Source organism: Rhodnius prolixus, unplaced genomic scaffold (genome assembly GCF_049639745.1).
Source record: "Rhodnius prolixus isolate KJV_2025 unplaced genomic scaffold, Rpr scaffold_14, whole genome shotgun sequence".
Taxonomy (NCBI): domain Eukaryota; kingdom Metazoa; phylum Arthropoda; class Insecta; order Hemiptera; family Reduviidae; genus Rhodnius; species Rhodnius prolixus.
This window is the reverse complement of record NW_027411594.1, coordinates 6,520,469-6,543,390: the sequence shown is the minus strand read 5'-3', so window position 1 is coordinate 6,543,390 and position 22,922 is coordinate 6,520,469. Positions and strand designations below refer to the sequence as shown.

General features: G+C 31.9%; 2 protein-coding genes across 3 annotated transcripts in view; both read right to left on the bottom strand.

Annotated features, from left to right (window-relative positions):
* The window catches only part of LOC141451775 (uncharacterized), a 157,022-nt gene extending 138,645 nt beyond the window's left edge, over window positions 1-18,377 (bottom strand). The window contains exons 1-2 of one of the 2 annotated variants that reach the window (XM_074123431.1): window positions 16,907-18,377; window positions 14,674-14,768 (exon numbers count right to left, since the gene is read on the bottom strand). The gene's annotated coding sequence lies outside the window, so the exon portion shown is untranslated. Of the gene's footprint in view, window positions 1-14,673; window positions 15,106-16,906 lie in introns of those variants that run through there. The other variant, XM_074123430.1, reaches the window with a different exon arrangement.
* Window positions 16,451-22,852, bottom strand: Dbp21E2 (putative ATP-dependent RNA helicase Dbp21E2). Its single transcript, XM_074123437.1, has 12 exons — window positions 22,505-22,852; window positions 22,292-22,426; window positions 22,067-22,216; window positions 21,831-21,950; window positions 21,171-21,368; window positions 20,923-21,073; window positions 20,146-20,252; window positions 19,569-19,679; window positions 19,323-19,480; window positions 18,611-18,794; window positions 18,388-18,540; window positions 16,451-16,643 (listed from the first exon to the last, which is right to left on the bottom strand). Exons 1-12 carry the CDS (start codon window positions 22,595-22,597, stop codon window positions 16,557-16,559), a joined length of 1,647 nt encoding a protein of 548 aa, XP_073979538.1. The 5' UTR covers window positions 22,598-22,852; the 3' UTR covers window positions 16,451-16,556.
* Between the last annotated feature and the right edge of the window lie 70 nt (window positions 22,853-22,922).

The following is a 22,922-nucleotide window of genomic DNA, read 5'->3' as shown; positions in this document are numbered from 1 at the left end:
TCCTACATGGATCTGATCAGCATATATAGAGAGTAAATGAGCATTATTTATCATTAAAACTGTCTCCGGTAGGACAGTTGTATAAGGGTTGATCGTCAAAAACTGCACGAAAAAGCGTAACGTTGAAAAACACCCAACTTTGACAATTTTTTTTCTCTTTTTCTATAAAAGATAAAATTCCCAAATTTTCTTTATAATATAGGGCAAATCCCCCTTTAAGACTGTAATTTTTTTTGCAACAACTCATTGATATTATTAAAGTAATTTTTGCTGCATTAAATTTTCATTCATATTTTTTAGAATTTATTAGATGTCACAGACCCTTATGCTGGCCAGTTCATTCATAATACTTTTTCTGTTATAATTATGTTAAAATGTATAATATATCTTGGCAATTAAATAGGTATTTTATTTTAACTCTATTCCAAATTATTCTTCTGATTTAACCAGTTTGTTTATTATAGATAAATAGATATTACAGTCAATCTAAGTTAGATCGTGTGCTACTTCAACTAATAGTTTTTAGATGAAAATGGCCATCATAAGGGTCTGTGACATATAATAAATTCTAAAAAATATTAATGTAAAGTTAATGCTGTAAAATTACTTAAATAATATCAATGAAGTATTCATGAAATGTTGGGTATTTGCTGATTTTTATACCTTTTGGCGTTTAATCAACCCTTACACGTAACTTTTTAAACTTTAAGTTTTTGTTAAAGAGATCAATATTAAGAATACGAATTTGAAAAAAAAAAAAAATATCACTTAAATTTCGTTGAGTACAACGATTATGTGACACACACACGGCAAATTCTAACAAGCGATATGCTGTAATTTGTGCAGATACTAGCTACCTAATCGATTACTTTAAATGTAAAATGAATCGAATAGATAACGATTAAAATAAAATTAATTGCCCCATCGAATCTACTAATACCAGATCCGCCTCTTAAATCGAAGTCAAATAAACTAAAATGCGTATTTCCGGTGCAAAAATCGCTCTATTTCATTCTCTATGAATAATAAAAATTTTATAGTCGTGTAATATTTTAATAATTAATTGATTAGGCCTTAAATAAAATAATAAAAATATATTCAGTAGAAGATATGGTCAATGTCGACTTGCATATGGCAATAAGTGCAAAATGGGCAATAAATAAACTAATTTTGCTGATTGCTTCTAGATAAACAAAACACTGATTATGAAATAGGCGTCTAAATGCACCAATATGGAGATATTATACTATAACTTATATTTTTAAAGAATGATATCTTTAAAAAAGAAAAAGAAAAAAGAGATAGAAACTAAGATTATGCCAAGAACTTGGTTGATTTTAGTATATCGACTTCTTCAACAGTGCGTGTAACACCCGAAGGGAGATGGCCTATATTTCTATTTTGTAAATAAATAGATCGAAGCAGATCGCACAAAACCAAAAAGTGGCTCACTGGCTAGCGGAAGTCTTATCTAGAGTCATATCCATACGTAAACAATCAAGCCTCATGATTTTCCGTTTTTTTTTTTTGTTTTTTTAGATAAATATAAGAAACCAGTGCCACCTAGATGACCAAAACAATATTATTTTTAAAATTAGAACAGCTGGTAAGAACGGTAAGCATATGTTCAGCAAAAGTGGGCGTATTCAGAACGAATACTCAAACTAACAACTACTACAAACACAATCCTACTCAGCAAAATGATTTCAAACAGTTAAAAATTGGCCTACTTAGACCTGTGCTGTCCTGTCTGAGGAAGGTTAAAATTTTCCGTTAATTCATATATATATATACTAAACAAGGTACCGCTAATATTTACTCCATCTTTATTTATTAAAACTGTTAAGTCATGAATGGAATATTTTCAATTTTCTAAATAGATTCATTTTTTCTTTAATTTGTTTTTATGAATGAATTCAACTAAAAAAGGAAAAAAGAAATCTCGCAACATAAAAAAAAAAAAAACTTTAAACTTAAAGCTTCCGTTTAGGCACCAATGCAGTTTCCGATTACAAAAAAAAAATGTCGCTCTAAATTTGCCAACCGGAAGCTGATATTTTACTGAAAGTTTGTTAGAACGTCACTCAGCAAAAAAAAAAATAATAATAATAATTCGTAATCGCGCAGATTTGTCGATTTACACAGATTTAGAGGAGCTCAAAGAGACGAATACTTCCGGTGAAAAGTGAAAAAACCTAGAAAAAAAAAAAAAAAAGAATCTGCACAATTACAAAACTTATACCTTCTTTTACAAAGTAAAACAGGAAATCGCAAAAATAGCTAAAAACGGAAACATCTGTTCCGGTTTAGTCGTACTTTCGGTTTACCATATTCGAAAAAAATTTTGCCCCCCCCCCACATTTAATTCGTATTAATATTACTCACTCAGGTGATATGACCGTACCTTACACTGAAATGGCAGATTTGAAGACAGCGTATCCCTCCCCCTTATATCGGAACTGTTTTGAATTTAATTTTACTGGAGAAATGTCGCGAATACAAATTATAGACGTAAATCTATGAAATGCGTACGTCATATTTTTTAAATGAAGGGAGCCATTTTGAAAAGATTCCAGAAACTGAAGAATCGATTCTGTTGAATTTAATCGAAACTTTCAATACTTGTTTTTAACAAAATCAACCAGGCTGAGGTTGGCTCGGCCATGTTGAACGGATGCCCCATCATCGAGTCCCAAGAAAAGTTTTATATGGACACCCGGGCGGGAGGGGGGGGGCAAGACGTAGAGTTCGTCCTAGGATAAGATGGTTGGATGACGTAGAAAAAGAACTGCGAAAGGTGGGTGTTAGAAGGTGGTGCCTAAAAGCCGAGGACCTAGGGAAGAGTGGCACTCTTTCTCTTGAATGAGGTCCAAGTCCTACTATAGGGACTGTAGCACCATGGGAAGAAGAAGAAGACGGAGAAGAACAAAATCAACTTCTGAAGATGGAAGAAAGACCAAAATAGGTCAGGGGCACAATACGCATGCGTACTACATTTCGATAAAATCAGCAATCTTACTGTTAAGTCCACTAAGTGACACACCTGGGTCCAAGAAATCAAATTTAAACTTCGCATAATTAGTAAAGAAAAACACCTAGGAGCGGACTTTTAATTGGTTAGAAAAAAATTGTTTATAGTAAAGTATGAGCTTCCGCCCCCCCCCCGTCCACGACACCTAATTGGTGGGTGGACGTTAAGCTCCGCCTGAAAAAAATAGGCGATAGAAAATAGGTGTTTTTAGTAAAAACACCCGCTCAGTAACTTTTATAAGTCACATTTCTTACGAGTGTAAGACACAGAAAAAAGAAGAGGGAAATTCCTGCAGTAATTTAAACGCTACAAACTGACAAAACTAAAGAAAATATTTTTTCCAAACTTTCTAATACAATGTGTTTCCATGTAGACCTCACACTGAACTGGAAAATCAATAAGAATTCGAAATGCCTTGTAGATTCTAGATATAGGTTGTCCCATTTAGGGAGATAAAAGGCAAAGACGAAAACATAGAATATCCCAATTCTGTTAGGGGGAAAAAAAGGAAAGATTACGTGTCGAATAAAGAGATGTCCTGGACTGGACTGAACCACCGCGCGCGCCCTTTAGGCTTAAATAAGATGTCCTCCAAGAGGCAGGAGGTGAGGGAGAGCCGGCCATAAAAGAGGGGTCCAAGCCGCGTTCCCCCCGTTTTCTAGAGAATTTGGAGCTTCCTTATTTTCATTCCCTTTATTACTACATTCTGGGGAGGATATGTATCTCTATTGTCTAGGAGAGAATTGGAGTTGATGGCTAACTAAGATGGGAGTGTAGGCGGTATGTGGAGAGACTGCACAAACAATGGGCTCCGGACCAGATCGAACTGGAAGGAAAAATGTCGCCACCATGTCGCCACACACTCCGCTCCGGTCTATCTGGACCATCATCCATCAAACTCCATCTCCACCCCTGTCTCTCTCTTCTTTACCAACTCTATTCTCCATACTTCCAGCTCCAGAGATAATAAAAAAAAAGAAAACATTCCATTTAATAAAAACTATTGTTATTTATTCCTAAAACGTTGGCACTATAGATTTACATATATTCTTAAAAAGCTTTATAAACAGTAAGGATGCTGCTAGATAATCTAAGATATTTTGATGTTTTCTTAGAGCAAAAAGGCGATGGCAAAGTAGGGCTTGGTTAATGGGAGATTCCCTATTAAACAAGAGTTTTAAATGGCCAATCTGATGGTGTTGGCCGTGCTTAGAAAAGAAAAATATGATTCTGGACTAAGTACTTGGAACACCCTGAGGTAAATCGTCACCAATGATTTCCAAGCCGACCAGAAACCGTACATTGTACAGAAATAGGCACTTTCACACCACAGATTCAACTGAGCAGTCAGTCCAGATTGTTCTTCGACATCTAGCAGCTGAAAGAAGTGTTGATAAAAAGAAGTGACCTTAACACCAACAGCCATCGATCCATCGATCACTGATGCGAGTTAAACAAAAAAAAAAAAAAAACAACAACAACAACTCCTGAGACAGGAAATACTTTCACCCGATGCTTACCAAAATGAACAAAACACAAAAGCACAAAGAACAAAATAAAAGAATGGAAAAAAACAATGGCATGGAAAAACAATCACATCATTGTGGAATGGTTTGGACACACTGTTCGACAACATTGTGTGTGTGTACGTATTTGTTAACTGGTTATATAAAGGAGTGGTCAGCGTAACTATTATTTTGTAAACACAAAATCGTCGTCTCTTTATTACATGGAATGGCCTCCTTAGTCTAATGTCCAGTTTAAGTGTCTTTAAACAAATGAATATCAGCGGAAAACAAAACAAAAAATCGATATGAGAACAGATTTAAAAAAAAAAAAAAAAATCTTTAAAAAAGACGAAAAAATTTAAAAATCACATGCGAACTCACAGATTTAAAGAAAATTCATGACTTAGAACCTTGTGTTTAAGTGTGGTAAGAGGAAGTCGTGTGGGTGGTAACAACAGGATGTTCACGTCATGATTGGAGAGGAAAGGCAACTATCACATATATAGAAACCGGAAAACCAGGACCATTTCCTGTGAAAACGCAACAGTTACTTACTTGAATTTTTTTTTCTTGAAAAATTGGTTAAAAGAAACGTTGGCACACTTTTCTATGTTTTCACTACTACTATTATTTACTAGGTCAAGGGAAAAATTTATCGCCTAAACTTTTCTCAACTAAAAGTGCAAGCGAGGTCATCTCATCACTAACACTATTAAAACTATTTTCCAAAAAATTAGTAGTTAACTGTGAGACCGACCTAATTACAAAACATAACTATTCTATTTATTACCTATTCAATTATTAACATTTATAATAATTAGAATTATTCTAGAGGGCCAGGAATTGGCTCGCTCCTCACCCCTGGGAAAGCCCTAAACGAATTATTTTTCTAAGCTAATTGGGTTGATAAAATCGATTTAGTAAACGTAAAGGTATTTACGAAGTTTACAGTAATGCCTGTAGGAAATAGGAGAAAATCATTCACTGAATCGAACAGGTACTTCCGGTTGAAAAAAATTCGATTTAAACAACACTTAACCACTCCCACTTAACAGTACACGAGAGTTCGAACCATTACTTTGAATGAAAACTGCACTTTAGAGGGAATCGATTGCCCACTTTCACGTAAGAGATTAAACTGCACCGATTAATAATCAAACAGGAATGTTTAAAAAATAAGTTAGAGATTTACTGAAAAATAATTTTGAATTGGTTTAAGAGAATATCTAAAATAATAATAATAAAAATAATCCATACAATTAAAGTGATACCTCCAGCTGACTAATTTTGACCAGAACTTATTGTGCTACCATCTGTTAGTACCCAGGGGAAACACCAATACTCAAGAGACCACAAAAGCGATATTTTAGGTGAAGACTCAAAATAGAGAAGCAGCACGATCGCAATACCACCTCTTATCATTAGAAAAAAGAATGCAAAAAAATGATCAGTGAATATAATTGCAATAAAAGTGCATATAAAGCGACATTATATGCAAATAAATAGAGATAATGGCCGACAATAGCTACTGTTTGCCACCAATTAAATGAAATCATTAATGAGATGATCAATATTTTTGTGCAACATAACTGGATGATATTGGTTGAAACGGGGGATGTGTTAGCGACGGTATACAGGAAGTTTGTGGTTAATGGGAGGGCAGGAAATACCGACCGCCTTACGATGTGTGTAGTGTCTGTACTGTCTGTACTCGTATAAAAACAAACAAAGATGGTGGTTGGGGTAATAAAATAAAATGAAATGGAAAAAAATAGTTGAGGATTCCGTCAACATATTTGAACAAAGTGATTGGTTGTATTATGGTATACACGCGCGCGGTCTTTCAGGATTTGATAAATATGGATAAATAGCATCAAGGATGAGAGAGAGGGTGTGAGTGACAAGAGATAAAGCGAGCTTGAGGGGGACAAAAATCCTCTTTGAAAAATAAAAAAGTGATAGAATGCGTATGTATACTTTAATATAAATAACAGCTGATTAAACAGAAAAATTTTGCGAACATTTTAACGACAATCTCCAAGCTTTTTGCATACATCTTCATATTCAATAAACAGCAAATTTTTTTTAATATATAAATATTTAATTTTTAAATAGCTTTTTTTAAAAAAAATTACATCTAAATCATTTTTTACTCTAACCCAGCGTTTCCCAACTTGTGGTACGCGAGTTACTGGTTGGTGGTACGCGAAAAATAATCAACAATGGCGGACATAAAAAATTAAATCATAAAAATATCATAGAAACGTTTTTTTTCCCCTATAATTCATAAAAATTATTTTAATTAACAATATTATACAGTAAAGTTGTTAATAAGTGCAGTAATAAGGTTGGTCTATATCAAGATATACGAGAAAATATAATAGCACATTTAACAAGATTAAAATTGTCTTTCATGAAGTATTTTCCAAAACCCGAAAACACAAATGATAATTGGATTTCAAACCATCTTCTACCGAGAAAATTTAGGAAAAGCTACATCATTATCAATAAAATTACTTAAAGATCTTAAATTATAACTATATAAATATCTGCTTAAAGAGACTTGATTACAATGAGTAAGCTCTATCCAAGCAACATTAAATTTAATTTAAAAAAGGTTTTAAAACTAAGATCTTACACTTTACTAAGTTTATGAAGTGAACATAAACTTGAACTGCTTTGTAACAGACCTTAACAAAAACTTACAGTTTAAAAAGTTAAGTATAAGGGTTGATTAAACGCCAAAAGGTACACAAATCAGCAAGTACCCAACATTTCATTAATACTTCATTGATATTATTTAAGTAATTTTACCGCATTAATTTTCATTAATATTTTTTAAGAATTTATTAGATGTCACATACCCTTATGCTGGCCATTTTCATCTACAAAATATTTGTTCAAGTAGCACACCATTTAACTTAGATTGACTGTAATATCTATTTATCTATAATAATCAAACTATTGATTACAGGTGAAAAAGAAAACGTTATAAAAAATAAAAAAATATGAGGCTAAAAAATTCATAAACTTTTTTAAAAAATTGCTCACACCAACATACATCAATGATTTTATTTATTTTTATTTTTAAATAAAAATCGTCGGTTTAAGTTCATTCTTCGATTAAAGTAATTGTTATTTTATGAAGTAGTCAAACGTTTATAGTAATAGGTAATAATTATCTGGCTTTATCGCAAATAATATAGTTTTCTTCAATTACATTCTCCATCTAGGTGTTCTTCCCACAATGTTGTATATATGTAATATTAAAACTGTCCGGTAGGACAGTTGTATAAGGGTTGATCGTCAAAAACTGCACGAAAAAGCGTAACGTTGAAAAACACCCAACTTTGACAATTTTTTTCTCTTTTTCTATAAAAGATAAAATTCCCAAATTTTCTTTAAAATATAGGGCAAACCCTCCTTTATAGCTGTAATTTTTTTGCAACCACCCAGATCTAATAGGTTTCGAGAAAAAAGTTGCTGAAAATGAGCAAAAACGGCTTTTTCAAAAAATGTTCTTGTTCTTGTTCTTGTTGTTGTTGTTGTTGTTGTTCTTCTTCTTCTTGTTACCTTTTTTGTAAACAACGTAGCGCCTAAACGCGTGAACCGATTTTCATGAATGAGGTGTCATTCGATTCGGAATTTTATGTAGATGTGCCTTTTGAGGGTCTCGATCCTGTACATCGAATGGGAGAGGAGTTAGCCCCCTTTATGTAAGGCCCCCTCCAAAATTATTATTACTAATTACTCTGTAAATCTTAGCCCGATTTTGATAAAATTTGGTAGGATGATAGGGTTAGGGCTCCCCTACGTAACATTAAAGCGGCAATCAGCTCTTACACTTGTTAAGGGGAAGTATAGGAATCGTTTCAAATTATCGACACGTGAACCGATTTTCATGAATGAAATGTCATTCGAATCGAAATTTTGTACAGATTTGCACTATAAAGGTCTCGACGCCGTGCCTCATAAGGAGGGGAGTTTGCCCCACCCAAATAAGGCCCTTTCTAAAACTATTATTACCAATATTTCTATAACGCTTAGTCCGATTTTGATAAAATTCAGCTCGAATAAGTGGTTAAAGCTCCTCTACATTGCTGATGCTCTTGCACCTACTAAGAGGAAGTACTGCAATCGTTTAAATTATCAATGAGTGAACCGATTTAAATCAATGAATTGTCGTTCGATTAAAAAATCTTTGCCTCTTTGCCTAGAAGTACTGCAATCGCAGTTTATTTTTCTTACTCCTCTTAAAAGGAAGTAATGAAATCGCAGTTTAATTTTGCTATTTACGCACAAATACCTTCCTATTTTATTCAAAACGCTTTTTCAAAAAAAGTTGTTACTGAGGATGGTTTGGGGGACCTTAACGATAATCATTCTTTAAAAAGATCTCTCTAGTGGTAGTTACGGTTCCGACTTACCATCTTATCAGGTTATAATGATAGAATTGCTTATTCCAAATTTAAAAAATTCTGTAAAGCAGATATGTAACTTTGTAAAATAGACAAAAAGGAAAATCTATCCAAAAGGTACAAAAATCTCTTTAACAAAAACTTACAGTTTAAAATGTTAAGTATAAGGGTTGATTAAACGCCAAAAGGTACACAAATCAGCAAGCACCCAACATTTCATTAATTCTTCATTAATATTTAAGTAATTTTACTGCATTAATTTTCATTAATATTTTTTAGAATTTATTAGATGTCACAGACCCTTATGCTGGCCACTTCATTTATATTTTTTTGTTATAATTATGATAAATCACACATATGTACATGCATGTTAAAGTAGAAAAAGACAAAGTTAGAGTAGGCTACTGTCTTGAATTCGTCTTACCGAAATATTCGTGAGCACAAATAACACACAGTTAATAACAAGTAGATTATTCAACAACAATTATTGATTTCTCAATTGTAATTTAATTTAGTCCCCCTAATTTTACTTATAGTAAAATACTGGAATAATTAGCTGTCCTAAAAATATACATATCTTATTTACTTTATATTACATATTACATTTTTTTTTATAAAAAAAAGTTTTGAATTTTTTAGCCTCATAATTTTTTTTTATTTTTTATAACGTTTTTCTTTTTAACCTGTATTTAATAGTTTGATTATTATAAATAACTAGATATTACAGTCAATCTACAGTGCTACTTGAACAAATATTTTGTAGACGAAAATGGCCAGCATAAGGGTCTGTGACATCTAATAAATTCTAAAAAATATTAATGAAAATTAATGCAGTAAAATTACTTAAATATTAATGAAGAATTAATGAAATGTTGGGTGCTTGCTGATTTGTGTACCTTTTGGCGTTTAATCAACCCTTATACTTAACATTTTAAACTGTAAGTTTTTGTTAAAGAGTAAAATAAATAAGATATGCATATTTTTTAGGACAGCTAATTATTCCAGTATTTTACCATAAGTAAAATTAGGGGGACTAAATTAAATTACAATTGAGAAATGAATAATTGTTGTTGAATAATCTACTTGTTATTATCTATGTATTATTTGTGCTCACGAATATTTCGGTAAGACGAATTCAAGACAGTAGCCTACTCTAACTTTATCTTTTTCTACTTTAACATGCACGTACGTATATGTGATTTATCATAATTATAACAAAAAAATAATATAAATGAACTGGCCAGCATAAGGGTCTGTGATATCTAATAAATTCTAAAAAATAACTTATTAATGAAAATTAATGCAGTAGAATTACTTAAATATTAATGAAGTATTAATGAAATGTTGGGTACTCGCTGATTTGTGAACCTTTTGGCGTTTAATCAACCCTTATACTTAACATTTTAAACTGTAAGTTTTTGTTAAGGAGATTTTTGTACCTTTTGGATAGATTTTCCTTTTTGTCTATTTTACAAAGTTACATATCTGCTTTACAGATTTTTTTAAAATTTGTAATAAGCAATTCTATCATTATAACCTGATAAGGTGTTAACTACCACTGGAGAGATCTTTTTAAAAAATGATTGTAGTTGCGGCTCCCAAACCATCCTCAATAACAATTTTTTTGAGAAAGCGTTTTGAATAACATAGGAAGGTATTTGTACGTAAATAGCAAAATTAAACTGCGATTTCAGTACTTCCTTTTAAGAGGAGTAAGAAAAATAAACTAGGATTGCAGTACTTCTCCCTAAAAGGCAAACAGGCAAAGATTTTTTAATCGAACAATTCATTGATTTAAATCGGTTCACTCATTGATAATTTAAACGATTGCAGTACTTCCTCTTAGTAGGAGCAAGAGAATCAGCAACGTAGAGGAGCTTCAACCACTTATTCGAGCTGAATTTTATCAAAATCGGACTAAGCGTTATAGAAATATTGGTAATAATAGTTTTAGAAAGGGCCTTATTTGGGTGGGGCAAACTCCCCTCCTTATGAGGCACGGTGCCGAGACTTTTGAAGTGCAAATCTGTATAAAATTTCGATTCGAATGACACTTCATTCATAAAAATCGGTTCACGTGTCGATAATTTGAAACGATTGCTATACTTCCCCTTAACAAGTGTAAGAGCTGATCGCCGCTTTAATGTTACGTAGGGGAGCCCTAACCCTATCATCCTACCAAATTTTATCAAAATCGGGCCAAGATTTACAGAGTAATTAGTAATAATAATTTTGGAGGGGGCCTTACATAAAGGGGGCTAACTCCTCTCCCATTCGATGTACAGCGTCGGGACCCCCAAAAGGCACATCTACATAAAATATTGAATCGAATGACATCTCATTCATGAAAATCGGTTCACGCGTTTAGGCGCTACGTTGTTTACAAAAAAGGTAACAACAAGAACAACAACAACAACAACAAGAAGAACAAGAACAAGAACATTTTTTGAAAAAGCCGTTTTTGCTCATTTTCGGCAACTTTTTTCTCGAAACCTATTAGATCTGGGTTGTTGCAAAAAAATTACAGTTATAAAGGAGGGTTTGGAGTAAGATTTAAAGAAAATTTGGGAATTTTATCTTTTATAGAAAAAGAGAAAAAAATTGTCAACGTTGGGTGTTTTTCAACGTTACGCTTTTTGTGCAGTTTTTGATGGTCAACCCTTATACAACTGTCCTACCGGACAGTTTTAATACAAATAAAGTTGATAATAATAATAAAATAACACACTCGGGAATAACAAATTTCACGAAATACAAATCATTTTTACGAAGTGGTAGAATTTAGCACGATGTACTACCAAGTGGTACGGTGAGCCAAAAAAGGTTGGGAAACGCTGCTCTAACCCAACCCCTGCACCCATATAGTTCTAGATCCACCTGTTTGCAGTGTATACCCACTTATTGTGAAAGGCACTAACGAAAAAGTTCTTTAAAAAAAAAGGTGAAAAATCCTACAGTAAATCGCACTTCCGCTTTGGAAATCCTTTATTATATCCTTAGAATTGTAGCGATACATTCCCCCCCACTTTTATAATATATAACAGCACCGTACATTATATTGAGAAAGATATTTTAGAGAGAGAGAGATTTGTACCGCTCTTTCCTCTCTTAGAAGTAGGTACCCTAAACGAATGTTCTCTGAACAAAACAATTACTATAAAAGTAAGTCACTGTCTAGTTGATGGACTTTAAACTAAAACCATGAATGAGTGCTACGACGGTGATACCCAATATCAGCTCAAAACTTCTTGAAAATTCAGGAGTTACTCGTAGTTTTCTCATAAATAAACACTCTCCCCCTTATCAGGAAACGTAAAACTAATTGTTTATAAAATCTCAATTAAAACAAAGGATTGAAGACGATCGCAGTAACACGCTAACAGGGAGAAAGTCGTATAACTAGGCGTTAAAATCCATAATTATAGAATAAGACCCGTATCCTTGCGATTGTATAGTTCCTTGAACCAGATAAATACGTAATTAAAAATAAATACTTTGTAATACTTTATTTACAAGTGTTTTTTTTTATAAATTCATTTTAGACGTAATTAAGAGCTTCAAAACTCCCTCTATACGCATATTTCTCTTATAGTTACAATACTTGATGGCACTTATAGGAAAATGGGAAGTATGAATTCAAAACTATTAACTTCATTATAAATCGCTTATTGTTAGTTTAAATAAAAAATTCACTTTTAATTTTTTGTGCGTTACTTGAATTTGTGAAGGAGCTTCACTGCTTTTTGATCCGGCGAACGGAAGCTAACACAAAGAAAAGTTCACCTCGAGTCTGCCCATTGAGTGAAATTATAAGAAATGGTAAGACATTTTTTTTTTCCAATCGGGGAAACTAATATTAGAATTATGCTGTAATGCGTTAAAGAATTACGTCATTCTGAGAGGGAGAACCATGACCCTTTTACCTTACTGTCAAAGGGACAGTAAAGGTTATGTCCCTTATATTTATGGATTAATCGTATTTAAGGAACCAACACGTTACAGTTCCCACAGAATCCTATGGAAATATTCTAATAATCATTTTTTTTAGACTCAAGTTCTTAAAATGGATATATTTCAGATGAAAAGACAAAAAGAATAAACGAACATGATCTCAATACTTTGGTGTGCAGTGTAGTGAAGTACGCCAAGCACACTGATAAACTGCTAAATTATTTTTTGTTATGTTAGTTAAATAAAGAATTGAAATTAAGAAAAAAAATAATAATAATGCTTTTCAATAACAAAACCAGTCTTAATCACTAAGGCAGTGGTAGAGAGAAGAATTATAGTCAATTCAGGGGTTCCCAACTGGTCTTGAAATAAATAATACAATGACCACTACAGAAGAAGGTCTTATTCTAGGCGACCATTTTACACAAGATTTCCAATTCTTCGTATTCTTTTATTAAGTTTCCCCTTCTCCTTTTAGGTTAATGACGTAGATTGCAAACAACAAAAACGACCACCCAACCTGTCACCTACCAAAATCCTCAAGAGTTCTAACATAAATCTCCCGGCCCCCACTCTAAAATAAGTTGGTAGCCGTGGGATGTTACAGAGAGCTTCATAATAATAAAAACTGCACATTTTTCTGTATAAGAGTATCGAAAAAAAAGTATGATAAACAGTCTTACAATGTGATAAGTATGACTTTCTTTCATCGTACTTATCAAGGTTCTAAGTTCTTTTCAGTTTTTAAAAACTTACATTTCACCGAAAAGCCACAGAAAAGCCGAAAACCAATTTTTCTGAGACAATATTAAATTTAAACCAACAAAAAAATTCTGAAACAATCAATTACTTACAATAATTTCGCAATTAATAACTATAAAATACATTCAACTAGCACATCCGCTCAACCGATGTTTCTTTACGATTGGATTTAACTTCCTGTAAATACTGCACAGATAATGAGCCCACTAATTACACTTCAGAGAGGAGCCAACCTTACTTTCAGAGCTTACTTTAAAAAGCATTTTTATAAGAAAAGCTACAGATCAACAAGTGTGCAATTAGCATATCAAGTTTTCAGAAAATCCATTTTAAATCCAATCTTTAGTTGATGGCATCGTGAAAAAAAAAACATCAACTTTATACCTTCTGCAATTTTTCGTTTTTTTTCTGGTTATGTTTATTTTTTTGGCCATCAATTACACATAACAGACAGACACTAAGAGAAAACTATGGGCATCCTAAATCACTAAGTTAAACACCGTGGCAACACGCAACCATCGCATTAGGCAACATAACACAGAAATAGCACTTCATGAAAAAAAAAAAAAAAAAAAAACCTACCCATCTTTTCATAATACTCTTCATAGAAGTTCGTTAGGGAAATGTTACAATTAGAAAGTTATAAACCCACTTGTGTAGTCTGAAAACAAATTCAAGGAACGTTAGTGGACCAATTTACAAGAAAATCTCGCACAGATAGAGAGATCCATTCTGTGCAGAGCTAGTTCCGTTTAAAGAGATTTGATCGCTAAGTTAGTCGGCTCGCAACTACTTAATGACAGTAAAACATGAAAAAGTGATAGACCAAACCAAGCTAAATCTTTTGACAAACTTATTTAAAGGATTTCGTAACTATCAAAACGTGTATTAGCTACAAAAACTCAAAATTCGAAATAAAAAGCGCATTATGAAAATAGTAAGGCATACGTAATAAACATGACGAATCATAAAAAAATTAAGTCACAGACAAAATAAAACTTACCGCTTCAACTGAGGCTGTTGATTGCCTTTGTTTCTGTACACAAAACAGGGTTAAGCCTTTTGTAGCACCTTAATCCAAGAAAAGAAGCGATTCCTCTAGGGTGCAAAAGCAAGACAAAAAAGTAACAATTACTTCTTAGTTTAAATACTGTTATCTGAATGAACACAATTTGTTTTGGTAGGTAATCACACTCCAAACTAACAAAAAATCCAACACTAATAATTATTGTCTTAATAGATAATCTAGCTACTTTAAAGACGGCTAATGTAAACTGATAAGTATGCACGTTTTAAACTAAATTAAGACGACAAAATTATAGCTTTGATAAGTTTAAAAACAATTAAAGATTAATATTAACAACCATTCCTACTGCTCCTTAACTACTTTACCAACTGAAAAGATTCTGTGTTGTTTTCTGAACAGAACCCCACTATTCATTGCCCCACCGATACTGAAAATGTCACGTGGTTTAAAAGATAAAGGCGGGAAACAGCGCATTCTATTGTTACTTGCTTGATCCAAAAAAACTCACAATCTTACCACAGAAATTTGTTAACCACACTTCTAGAAGGCTAAGTTGTTTTTACCAATAGTTAAGGGCAATTAATGCATATAAAAAATTATATTGATATATGCTTTCAAAATAATTTAAAAAAAAATATCGTATAAAACACCACCGTTTTTAAAGGTTTAAAGGTTAAGGTTAAAAAAAATAGAATTTATACTCAAGTTACTTAGTTTTATATTCAGAAAAACTTAAAAGATAACTTCACGTCTTAGAACAATCAATCAATTTTCAAAGTTATTGTTCTTGGGAGATAAATGCAACCTAAAAAGAATCGTTTAGAAGAATCATGTTTTCGGTCAAGGAATTTATTTCAAACTAAAATTTTAAAAACATTTACGTAATTCTTAATAATGTTACAGTGTTAATAACATCGTAGAATTCAATGAAATGGCACGTTAGAGAGATACCTACTTTAACCCCATTAATTAGTTTTGAACAAATGTTTTTGCCTTTTTATATAAGAAGTTATTTCACACAAATTTTCAAAAGAACTAAGCGGTCTGCTTAGATTTTCTCTATATAGGAGCTTCTTACCGCTCTCTAATCGGTGACTATTTTAATGGCTATTCGGCGATGAATAATCTAGTCCATTAACGAGAGAACGCCTTCAAGCTCTCATCAGCTTCCACCAATCTAATAGTACATTGATCCCCCTAGTGCCCTCCAATAGGATTGCTCTCAAAAAAAAATAACCAAATCTCAACTTCTATCAGTCTTAAACTCTCGTATTCCTATTTCTTTATAGCTTCAAGTTTTGCTTTTACTCTTCTTTAAGTAAACAATAACACACAAATAAAAAAAAAAGTACGTAAGTCAGATATTATTATTTATAAATGTAATAAAGATAAAATAGATAATTAGAAGTCAAATTGTTTTCAATTTGTGAAAGAAAAAAAAAGTTTAAAAAACAGAAAATATTAGATGCCTTTTTGAAATCGCAACAGAAAAAACTTATAAATTGGTCCACAAGTCTGCGCTAGTATCCAGAACTTCAGATTTAAAATTAAAAAAAATAGATGAAAAGCGTAACGGGTGTACCATATTTGAACACTTGGCCATGAAAACTTATTAAAAAAAATTATCAAAGAGTGAAAAATACCATTCAGTAAGATACATAATAGTAAAGTAAAAAAAATCCAAATAAAATGATCCCATATTCTAACTAGTTAATTTTAGGATTTTATCCAACAGTTACTATGAAAAAATAAATAATTTCCATTAAAAATTTATTTACAAAAGTAAAATACAAAAAAAAGAAACACATCTGAAGAAAGAAATGGAACCCATTCTAGGTTTGATTAATAAAATCATCCCGCTAAGAAGATTTTTCATATTTCCTACTTATCAGTTTACTGATATTGCCATCAACTCTTGGAAGATCTCCTTGAATACGGACCGCCATCTACAAACATAAATTATCCACAACGGATAAACGGATAATGGAAAAATTAAAATGAATAAAATAATACAAAAAAAATGTTTGGGGCTTTCTTAAGATGGCGAATTCAAAACTAGTCTTTAAACAGTTAACATTTATCCAGAGTCTTCATTAGAAGAATAGATAAAGCTAAATAAAAATATACCTAAAAAACATTTTTGTGAACAAATAATACAAGTTCATGAATTTAAGAATTTAAATATAACTTTAAGAAATATTTCACTTACAGTAGTTAAGTTATCCCATTAAATGCCAGTAAAACGGTCTTGCCTTTAATAAAACAATAATCCGAACACAAACTATAAACCCAGACAATTCTTTACTCATTTAATCGAATATATTATTTTATTAATTACATTTGATCACTTTTTCACTTTAACTTTACTCTAATTCACCTTTTAATACTACAAGATATAGTCGAAATGATTTAAAATGGAGATTCGGAAGTTCACTGAAGGAACAAATCCACTGCCTTCTTCATTAACATGCGATTAACTGTATCTAGTTAGTCATTTGATCTACTGATAATATCTACTGAATTGTTATAAATAACCTTCAACCCGGTTACTACTTGAAAACTAAATGGATTGCAGAACTATTTGGCTATTATTAATTTATTTAAAAATTATTTAATAAAGTTGAAAAAATAAATATGAAATTTTGATTGAAAAGGAAGAAATTTTGTATGTACACTCACGAATTTTAAGTAATTAAATTTACTTAAAACTTCACATTTTTAACATTTTGTTTAGAACATTGAAATTTCATAAATTTTCTTTCTTTCATAAATATAAGAAATTTTACTTGATCTTAACTTTGGTTGGTCTGTAAAGAAATTATTAATAAATAAACTTGGCATTTAAACTGAAAACATGATTTTTTTTTCGCTTAGGAGTTAAATTCAAACTCCTACACAGTAAAAATATATTTTGACTTCAATATAAATTCATTGCGGTGAAATTTACTTTTGAAGAAAGCATGACAATTCGCAAGATAACCCATTAGAATCACACTAAAATCAAAGCCACTTTCGTAGGTCTGAAATTCTTCCATATCGAACTTTTGGTTAGACATTACCTACACATTATTAATATACAGTTGTTAGAACCGTAATATAATGAAATGGTACTTTAAGGAGAGGTTAAAACTCAAAACTTGCCTCACGTTTTCTGATAGAATGTTAGAACTAAGAGTAACATTCCTAAATTTATGTTACGTATGATTATCTGCAGATAAATTTTTAATAAAATCACTTTAACTACTTTTAAAAATAGCTAAAAACACAGATAATCTACTCAGTTAAGTGCTAATTCCAGCTGAATGAATTTGTCGAAAAGGCTTAGGCTTACATGTGGGTCCCAGTAAGTCACCTACACCAAATTTAAAATTTGAACCCTGTGATTTTCTGATTTTAATTAAGCGGATACATATTTTCTGATAATAAAATGAACTGATTTATAAAAGCCACTTTTTCATACTCTGTGAATCTCAAAACGTATATTGAAACTGAAAACCATTGCAATACTATCTCTTAAGAAGAGTAAGGCAAATAAAAAAAGCTTATTAAATTGATGTTTCATCTAAAAACCATTTCCATACTTAAGACGTGTTCATATTTTACTTTTCAAAGACTGGTTTTGAATAATTGTCCACCTTTTATATTTACCACAACGTATAAATGATGTAAATAATAAAATACTATGCTTACCTCAATGCTATTTAAAAGATCAACTTCTTTTAATCTAGTAATAAAATTAGTAATAAGATTCTCTGAAGGACTGCCACATCTGCCTGTACGACCACATCTATGAATATAATCTGCCATGTAGACTGGAAAGTCATAGTTCAATATATGTTTAACCTGAAAAAAAAAGACTCGAAACAATAAACGGAAGGAAATAAATAAATTTTGTACACGGAATAATTCTTACATGCGTGGTATCGAGTCCTCTAGAGGCTACGTCTGTACAAGAAAGTACCATTACTCGGCCGTCTCTGAATTCTTTATATTTTCCTAATCTTATAGCATAATTCATTTCACCATTTAAATTCACTGCAGGTACACCGTTTTCATTTAACATTAATGATATCCAATCAGCAGTTGAAGATTTATTACTGAAAAAAATTAAGTTCTTCAAAATTCAGGTCAGCATTGTCTCCAGATCTTTCAGTCAAATCTGGGTTACACAGTTACGTCTCGTAACAACTTAAAATAAAAAAAAATCATGATTTTCATCCTACTACAAACTACAATGCTACTAGGAACTAGTTAGGAATTATCTTCAGACACATTGGCACATTGGCAAACAATAAGAATAGCATAATACGAGTAAGTAGGACGACGCCGTATTGTGGAGTGTGAACCGAAGGCATAGAAGTGAATAATTATCAAAAAGTAATCAAAAACGTGAAATCATTTTCACTAGGTAAGTCATTGTAGCAATAATTATTAAATAAATGTTCAAGAAAACACACTTGAAATGTTATCAAGAAAATATTGGGGAAACATGTCGACTTCTGTTGTTGTCAAGCGATTTTTTTCATCTCAGAAGGTAGGTAACGTATTTAATGTTAAAAAATACCAATGTAATGAAAGAAGGTTTTAAAGGAATAATAATAATAATAATAAAACCTCTAATTTACCTAAATATGAGAGTTGGCTGTTTCTTTTTAAGCGATTGTTTTGCCATTTGCAAGAGTTTGATTGGTTTTTCCGATACAGCAAGCCTGTAGAATGTTTGCGCCACATGTGGCAATATTCTATGCAAGCGACTAGATTTTATTACCATTAAAGAGTCACTCTGGAATAAGCAAAAACAAAATAATTTTAAAAACAGATCCCATTAAATTTATTAATTGAAAAATTCAAACTGGCTCAAGACAACTTACGTCAACAATGCCCTCCAAACTCTTGTAAATGGTTTTAGGCATTGTAGCGCTAACTAGGGTAAGCTGGCAATTTTCAGGGTATGCACCAGTGGACGGATTCTGGTAACCAATCTGCAATATTATAAATTTTTATTAATTAATATTTCCAATTTAATTAATATTTCAACGTTACTATCACTGTAATCTGATTACGCGATATAATATTTAATAAAATTACAAAAACAAAGCTCCAAGAGATAATGCATTTTGTGAAAAATCAAACTCGGTGAAAAACTTATCCGATTATAAGAAAATGAGTGAGACTGCTGGGTGACTATCAGGATAGGTGAATGTTACGAGAAAAGTGTTTGGTAGATACAATAAGCCTGTTTTAGAAATTCTGAAATGAACGGTCCTACTACTACTTTCATTACCTAAAATCTCTTGCAGCTTATTGTCCAATGATATAGTGTGAGAACATGTTCCTAAGACTGGCAGTGCTTAAAGACTCCGAGTGCTGATTATCTCAGATGTTTACACGCCTCATCTTTAAATTGATTACATCAATAATTTAAAAATATTTATTAAATGTTTCAACCTTCAACTTTGTGAGTATCCGAAGAAGTAGTTCATTAAAACTGTCATCTAACATAGTGTCCGCTTCATCTATAACCACATGCTTTATTTCATTCACATTATATATTCCTGAAAATGAGTAACAAAAAACAATCAATTCTAGACTTAAACAACCATTTAATTTCCTTATTTAATATGTGAAATTAGCAGAAGAGCATCAGCTGCCTTTCAAAAGGTGTAATTAGACTGAAGAAGAAGCATGTTAATAAAAGCGAAGTCCCTAAGAAACCTATTGGCAGTTCCCTTACGGGACAGAGTTTGTACATTAGTTTAGATTATGGGATGGATTTTGTTACTTTGACACTAATGTAAAAATAATTTATTGGGTCAAACTATTTTTATTTGCATTTCCAGTATTTTCCGCCAAAAGTTTTTGCACATCATTCTTCCACTTATCCTGCTACCTCTACACATTACGACAGCCACATAAATGAAAACAGAAACATCGCCTACTTTCCACTATGATTCTAAAAATTATCCAACCATCTGTACATAATACATGGTATTTACAGATTCTACACTTACGAATAAATGCGAATGAGTGACGATGAGTTCAAGTTTACCAGTGGGTACCCAAGAAATTGTTAACACTGCGTGTTATGAGTTTTGGAGGTATCAGTATTGAGAAGTACTAATGCATTAACCTACTTTACCCGAAATACACGCAAGTTTGAGAAGAAGTGGCGAAGCAGGTGAGATTAAGTGTTAATGTGCTGTTTAAGTTAATACTAATTCTTACCTGTACTTATAAGCTTGCTCAAAGCGCCAGGCGTGGCTACTAAAAGATCTACATAATCAAATTCAGGATTTAACATTTTCTTCTTTGTTCTGCCACCGATTAACGTAGTACATGTAAAAGGAAGGCAGCAGGACATTATTTTGGCAACGTCCTAAAAGAGAAACAAATTAACTTTTATTTAAACTCGCCTCTATAAAATAATTTCCAAAGAATTGATACAAATAATAAATAACACTTTCAATACATACTCCTATTTGTAAAGCTAATTCTCTATGAGGACACAATACTAGAGCTAAAGGAGTGTTTGGAGGTCTGCTACCCATTGCTTTATTCCATACCATCAGTTGTTCTATCATTGGTAAGAGGTAGGCTAATGTCTTGCCGCAACCTGTTTCAGCCGCAATTAAACAATTCTTGCCAGACAATAATTTAGGAATACTATCAACCTGTAAAATTAAATCTTAATTTTTAAAATATATTATGTTAACTACTAAGGGACAAATTTCACAATCAGGGAGGATGCCTGAATAGAGAAAACTACTCTGGCATCTAAATCTTCCCATAATGAAAACATCGTAAACTGTCCTACGTATAAGATTTTTTTCCATCTCGCCAGAAAATCTGCAAATGCCTGTACCTTAAAGATCCAATTTTTTTTTTAGGGCGTCAGTCAAAAAAGCTGTTTAGGGTTTCTCGCTTGGTTCAAATCATATCTGTACAAACCTTTTTCTTTCTAAGCTCTTTTGGAAGAGACTGTGGCCTACCGTGCAAAAGAATTTTGGGCCCGTGCTTGTCTTAATCTGACTTTTGGGGTTTCACGCCAATTGTCCTAATATAAATAAACGAAGCCTTGATTGAAACCTAAAATTAAAACATTTGAACAAGAAAATAAACTATTAAAAAAGTACCTGCACTTTAGTGGGCTTTGTTATCCCCTGGGTTTGTAAAGCTTCAATTACATTGTCTTGGATTTTCAAGTCGGAAAAAGATTTCTCATCATCCCAATACAGTAAATTTGGTTCATAATTCTAAAAGATAAAAATAAAAGAAAAAAGTGAGTTGATTGAACATTCATTCATTGGATAGAACTGGCTCGTAAAATTGATAATTTATGTTAATGAAGGATATTAAATGTACCAATTACCTCATCATATATTTTAATTGTAAAGAAATCTCCTTTTGACTTTCTATGCTTCCAACCTTTCGACGCGAGTGGAATAGGTTTAAGTTTATCATACTTTTGATTTTTATAATGGTTAAATTCAGTTCTCTTGCATTTTATCACCACTTTTTCCTTATAAAAAAAAGAAAAGAATGTCCAACACAATAATTCATAACAATTCAAAATCAAATACCTTTAGAATATTACTTGTTTTTTGTTCAATTTCGAAGCGTTCACAGTTTCTATCTTTTTAGGTTCCGGGGTAAACACTTTATCATATTTTGGTGGACCTGTTTGATCAAATATATCTAGCAACTCAGTTTCTGTAGAAAAAAAATTTGCCTGAAATTAAGTAAAAAAATCAAATGAAAAACGGCAAAGAAAAGTAAACTTTACACTTTAAGAATTCTAGGTAATCACATTTTTTTTTAACGTTGTTTTAACATTTCTTGAGAGAACTAAGTTAACACCTTGAAAAGATACCCGAGAAAAATAATGTCTAACCAACTCCATTAAACCTGTTTACCTGCTTTAAACGATGATCATAACCTTCCAGCAATCACGAGACTATCGGTATCTAGTAAATCACGTGAACGTTTTTACGCTAATATTTCAATTTGAAATTGAAGCACTTTTGTCGCTATACAATGCACTCTTTTATGCATTATTAGAATATAGCAATTATGCAGATTCTCAATAGTTATTTTGCAATGCAAGCTGTTATTAAGTTCCTTAAGTACGAAAAAGTTGTTTTTAGAAACTGTTATGTACTTCTTTGTTTCACTGAAAAAAAACTCCCTGAATATTCAGATTTGGTAACTACTCATTCGGTGACTAC